Source organism: Cebidichthys violaceus, unplaced genomic scaffold (genome assembly GCF_023349555.1).
Source record: "Cebidichthys violaceus isolate CVI_PGR_0920_01 unplaced genomic scaffold, fCebVio1.0.p SCAF_59, whole genome shotgun sequence".
In the NCBI taxonomy this organism is placed as follows: Eukaryota; Metazoa; Chordata; class Actinopteri; order Perciformes; family Stichaeidae; genus Cebidichthys; species Cebidichthys violaceus.
Genome location: NW_027176805.1, coordinates 897,955 through 904,305, shown reverse-complemented (window position 1 = coordinate 904,305; position 6,351 = coordinate 897,955). Strand labels below are relative to the sequence as shown.

Below are 6,351 nucleotides of genomic sequence, written 5' to 3'. Positions count from 1 at the left end.
AGTAAACATAATTCACATATATGTATTTTTTACATATGGATTGTCATTGTACGGTAGTATAATGACGATATTTTTTACATACTTTCTTATAATTTCTCTATGTTATATTTCAATTCTAGAATGGGAGCAACTGTAAAGTAACCCGATTTACCACAGGGGATCAATAGCTGTATTTCTGACTCTGGTCATTATTTATAGTTTCCTATAGCCAGAGAGAGAGAAGTTCATCCTCAAGCTTGCAGCTGTGTTTATACCCCACGCCTCAATAAAAGAGCGCTTCATTCAGCTGCGATGGAGTTCACTACGTCACCGAGTGGGAGGGTGTAGGTGCCGGAGTTTGCTCCGTTGCCATGTCGACGCTTCCTTCAACAGAACCCTGTTGACTTCGCGTTACTTCAGAGGACGGGAGGCGTAACATAGGCCAGTTAACCAGCGTTACAGGTTTCAGCGCATTGTAACGTGGCGCATTGTAGTCAAGTTTAGCGGTTTTCTCGGCGCTACGATGGCCGAGCAGCCGAACACTGAGGGAGAGAGAGACGGGAGTTGTGTGTTGCTCAGCAGGGCAGAAGAGGTGGGTAGCCGCCGCCGCAGCCAAACGTCGTTCCTGACTGCTTGTGTAACTTCTAAATTACCATTATATGTTTTTATCATGAGCCAGCATGCAGGGCACTGGTAATGGCACCTGGAACTCAGTCGTGATAGACATAATTAGTTACACCTGTGCTTGGCTCTTTGAAAGGTGTATTTCCACAGCCAACGTTTTGATTGGTTATAACCAGGGAATGAAATTACCTCTATGTTGACAGTGGCAGGTAAAAAACAATTCAGGTCACCTGTCACTATTACAGATTGTGAGGTTTTCCTCATATAAAGAAAAATAATAATTTTAAAAATAGTTTGGCATTGCATGAAACACAAATAAGATGTTTTTCTTTCAAATCAATCATTTGATTGTGGCCCAAACACGGTGCTTTATAAAAGTAGTATTTATTGCATTCCTCTAGCTTGTGACATGTTTTCATGTTTTCATCTAAAACCCTCGTATCGGCATGCACACAGAGGGCCGCTGCTGCTCTCGACGCTCAGAAGACGAGGTCACAGATTCAGAAACGCGGACACAGAGGGATCCTCATGATGGACCAGGACTCTAAAATGGAGACTGTCACCACGCTGAAAGCGGCTTACGTCCCTCCTAGAAGTCCAGGGGTGAGGCTGCGGGGTATGTGTCTTCCACCATTCACAGGATGAAACTACCAATACTGTATCACCCATGTACAGACTAGACCGAGTAGAACAGATTTTATTCAGGTGGTGGTGTTTTATAGAATACCAGATTACAGCCTTCGCATAGACACTTTTATTTCACTGTTCAATAAATCTTTTTCCGATGATTTGCTGCGCACGCTCCGTTCATCTCTTCTTCTACATTCCCATGGTCCAGGCGTCAGAGGCGAGCTTTTGGAAAAACATATCACCGAGATGATAAGGTAAATCAAGTATGAAACGAGTCTTTTGATGCTAAATGAATCATTGCTGCAAGTGGTGTTGTATGTGGAAACTTGAGGGGAACTCGTCGGAGGAAAGTGATGTAATATTTACACGTCTGGGCCGGTTTTACTGTTCCATCACAGCTGTAGTACCTTTTTAAATCACATTTTATGATGTTATTTTACATGGAGGCCAGTCGTCCTGATGCCGTTTATTGAGTCTATACCCCACAGATGAGGTTATGAACACGCCGCACATGTTAACTGCTCATAAAGAATACAAAGCATCATGTCTTTTGATGAAAACGGCTCGCTCGGCAGTAGACAGTGTCTCATCACTCAGTCTTGAGCCACGCACTAAATGTCCCGGACTTTATAAGTACACACCAACACTGCTCGATTCATACAGGGTTCTAAAACGCTAAAACGCTCCAGAGCAATTTTCTCAGCTAATCGCTTGTTATGTTAAATATATTGCCCTTTTGAATACATGAATCAACAGTTATCCAGATCAGAGGTTTGGAGAGTGAAAGGCTTTCATTGTTTTATGGCTTACTGTAAATATCACACCAGTCTCTTATGACACAACATGAAACAGTTCTACTCCAATCTACATGATGACCATTGATCCACTGAGGGACATTAAATGACATGTTCAAGGGTAATGCGTGTCTTACATCACCGCTCTTAAGGGCCCAACGTACCAATGTTTCACCCACACAGTAGTTTGCTCTGATTAGAGCTCTTCTGGTGGTCTTCTTCCACCTGTTAGAGCTAGACAACTTGCCCTTCTACCATTTCTGTGGATGATGTGGAATGGTCTTGTTTCCTTCCCTTGTGTCTTATGCTGCATTCACATTCAACGGCGGCAGAATGGGACAATCAGGAAAACCTGCCGTTATTCTGACTTGGTGTTTTCATGCTTTAATTCACTCCATATTAAAAAAAACTAAATTAGCTATTTTTACTGCAAGTGAAATGAGACACAAACAAACGTGTATAGCTTGTTTTAATTTAGCTGATTGAAAACATTAAACTTGTACTTCTGAGTACTTCTTCCATTGATATCCTCTTGTTTTCACAGAGAGAAGGTTCAAGCTGAACTGAACCCAACTGAACTGAGTCTCGAAACGGACTACTGCTCCACAACCCAGAAAGATTTCGGTGTCGAGGGATTTGTGCCTCTTATCCCCGAAACAACACAAGTAAGTGTGTGTGCGTGCGTACTCTAAATCATGTGTGTATGCAAGGTTACGAACAGTGATGAGCTCAAATCTGTTGAATCAAAAGCAACATGTTGTTTATTGCTATAAGTGCCTAAACCACAACATCAGTACTGGGACTGGTGGTAAAACTACGCCCAATATGTTGCACCAGTTTGACATTTGGATGACTTATTTGTTTGTTAGGTTTGTACAAGCATGTGTTTTCATCTACTTTACATAGCTGTGCCTGTTTCAAATTACCAGCCAACTGGACAAAGAGGGCGGCAGATTACGACTGATAATTATGTTTTTTTCCTCCTTCCAATAGCCATAATTGTAAACAAACATCATTAATCATATTATAACATTGCTATCGGATTCCAGACTCAGTTGTAGGATAACTGGGAAACCCGGTTGCTGACTTTACCTTCTAAAATGATTAGTTGATTAATCCGCAGATCTTTCTGATTGGCAGATGTTTTCCCTCACAGGAAAAGCACATGTGTAGCTAATAACATCAATGATGGCACCATTCCATTTAGGTGGCCTGCATCACCAAACGAGTTCAACTTTGTCTGGCTTTATGCAAGTCTACATTCTTGACTAAGCTTAACTCTGGTGACCCTGGACAACCTGGAGCTAGTTATCACCTGGCTCATGTGAAAGAGTTCCTCATTACAAGTCAATCACAGTCATTATCATCAAAACCACGAGTGTCATATTATGACACTTATCCTAGCGGGTTAGCTGCTCGGCAATAGGTTACCATGGTAATTCAACCAGGTTATGTGAGAGCATAGCAACAAACCTGAGATAAACCCAAAGATTGATGCCTGAGTCCACTGGTCTTCATGAGAGGAAAGGTGTATTTAGACTGAAAGCAAAGCCATTCTCTGCCTTCTTGTCTTTGCATAAATGTGTCTGTTGCTGTGTTTTTGCAGCTTGTGTACATTCGCCCCAAACAGCCATTTTGATTTGCAGATACTGCTGTATTTTGTACCCGTGTAGCTGTAGTTTTTTATTGTCTGTGTGGCAGCTCAGCCTCTGACTGATATAAAAACTTAAAGTTATTTTCCTATAGGTTCTGTTCGATTTCCTCTCAACTCTTCCTCTCGTCCTTTTGTGATCAAAATGTTTTATTAACAAAAGGAAACTGATAACAAAGGAACAGAAGGACAACGGACAATAGAAACAAATCTGTAAAGGCAGGAGAGGTTCCGGGAAGAGAACAGTAAAAAGCAAAAAAACGGTTATTATTATTGTCCTTGACAGCAGTAGGAAGGTACGAAGGAATGCCACACCATAACGGTAAAGGATTGAGTGTGATATGAAGACTGCGCTCTTTGCAGCCGCAAAACAACAAAAACATTTTCTGTCGTAAAATCCTTAGATTAACATGAGCAAATACAAATTATGATTCTCCATCATTTTCAAAAGATCAGCTCACACTCTATATCATGGCGACTCTAAAAGTCTTTGACTCCTGGACATTCTTAAACATTTGAGGAAATGTTTCTTTCGAATAAGAGTTGCACAAACCAATGTATCCGGATGGTAGAACACTAATCAATTACACTGTTGATTGTCTATTAATGTATCAATTAAAAATGCCAAACATTATCTGGTTCCAGCTTCACTTTCTTCTGTCTGGAGGCAGCAGTTTGAAGACCTCACTTGTAGTTCTGATAACTTCTGATATGACATGTGTAAACTCACGATTGCATTCATTTGACAGTGTGCTGTTGTTGTTTTCTCATATCCAGGTTCATGACTATAAAACTGACCAGGCCGTCACATTTTGGAGTGAAAATTGCCAGCGGATACAGGTGCGCCAGATCGTTTCACTTTTTGGACATCGGGTGTCATGTATTGCAGTTTGTTTGCTGTTATTAATTCTACATAAAACATTTTCAGTTTGTTTTCAGTCATTTATTTTTGGGCCAAAAGGAATATATGATCTATATCAGGGTCATTTTCTCTCCGATAATGAACACTGTAGGTTTGTGCCTAGTGTCTGAGCAAGTTTACAGTTTTCTTTGTACAAAATAAATAACATACAGTCACTTAAGTCATGTCACCACCAGAAGAGTTTCACACATCCACCAAGGTTTAGGGGAGGATGTTTTTAGACTGATTATCTTCCCTCTCTCACTCTGTGTCCTCCTTTTTTATTATCTTGCGTCAGATTCCTCAGTCTGCACACAGCATGTGCGGTAAGATTTAGGAAATGATTGATCACGTTTTAAAACTGTTCTTGTGTGGTTTTGTGTCACAGGGTGCGACTGCCGTGCAGAACCTGAAAGCACCTTTCAGGAAGTCGACCCTGTTCAGCACGCCGATCAGCGAGCGGCTGGACGACATCCAGCTCCCACCTGATAACTGAGACAGTATGTCAGAGTATCATCACATCATTAGCAGTTGACATTAAAGTGGGAATCCAATTCAAAGGTGATTGTTATTCTCAAGTGCGGTGACACCTCTGCTGGTAATTAGCTGTCATCGTCACATCTGAAAACCATGGAGTCAATGGAAGGGCAGCCTTTCAGCCCTAAATATCTACAGATTTACATGAAGGTGTTTGTTAAAAATGGGAAGAATATTTCATTTGAGTAATTCTGCCAGATAAGAACAAAATAAAATAAATCCATGGCATACACACATCTGATGTCATGTTGACTGACAGGTTTCTGTTGTGCGGATTTGCTGAGAAACATTTGCCTCCGTGTCTGGCTCCCTAAAAATAGATAGTCGACATATTATATAATCCGTTAAACGTTAAATCCAAAGTGAAAGTAACCAGTGAACGACTCGTAGTTATTTTGAATGTTTTAAACTACATTTCTGGCCATATCTTACACACTGCACCTTTTAACATAAACATGAAACCCAATGGAGCCCATCTTCAGCCTTGCAAAGACTAAATCATGTTTAGCTGATGGAAGATGGATTGTGCAAAACACAATCCAGGTCATGTTGTTGAAAGTTTAACTTTCTTTTTCAAAGCGACAGCAAAGGCAGTCCTTTTCATAGCTGGGCTGTTGTTTGTACCGTTTCCTCACGCTGCCTCTACCTGACCAGGGAGCTCAGTTTGTTTACAGGCTCCATTCATCTTTTTCTATCAAAAAGGTCATTTGCCGCTCAAAAGATATTTTTTAGTTACATTTATAACTTTTATTTGAGTGACTATATTTAAATGTGAAGCAGGTCCTTACAAGTCTCAGCATGCAGAAGCATACCATCCCGAACACTGAGCTAAGCATCCGATATTTCTGAAAAATAAATACGCAGTGATCTTTGATGCATCCAGAAGGCTTACCAACACTTACCACTGTTCTGAAAGTATTTCCAGAATCCTTAAGACCTTTCTAACTATCTCGGTTACTTTACAAAAACTTTTTCCATTTATGGCCACCATCTTTGTTTCATGATCTAAACAAAGATGGTGGCCATAAACGACTGCTCAGTTTGTACAATGCCAGCCCAAATAAAAAAGGTTAAATTTTACACTATATTTGTCTATAATAATGTTACTTTTCATTGTCTTCTATTCTCATGCACAATAAGGAGTTTATATTTTCCCCCTTTGTCTACTGTCTTTGTTTGGTTTAGGAAATAGAGTTGCAACTTGGTTAACAATATTTTTCTTTAGTCCCTGAGAA

At 40.4% G+C, this 6,351-nt stretch overlaps 1 protein-coding gene across 1 annotated transcript; it reads left to right on the top strand.

Moving 5' to 3' along the window:
• The first annotated feature begins 399 nt into the window (after nucleotides 1-399).
• Nucleotides 400-6,065, top strand: spag8 (sperm associated antigen 8). The gene is made up of 6 exons (XM_068732449.1): nucleotides 400-571; nucleotides 1,060-1,219; nucleotides 1,442-1,487; nucleotides 2,572-2,692; nucleotides 4,456-4,518; nucleotides 4,968-6,065. The coding sequence occupies exons 1-6, from the start codon at nucleotides 503-505 to the stop codon at nucleotides 5,073-5,075; spliced, it is 567 nt and encodes a 188-aa protein (XP_068588550.1). The 5' UTR covers nucleotides 400-502; the 3' UTR covers nucleotides 5,076-6,065.
• The last annotated feature ends 286 nt before the right edge of the window (nucleotides 6,066-6,351 follow it).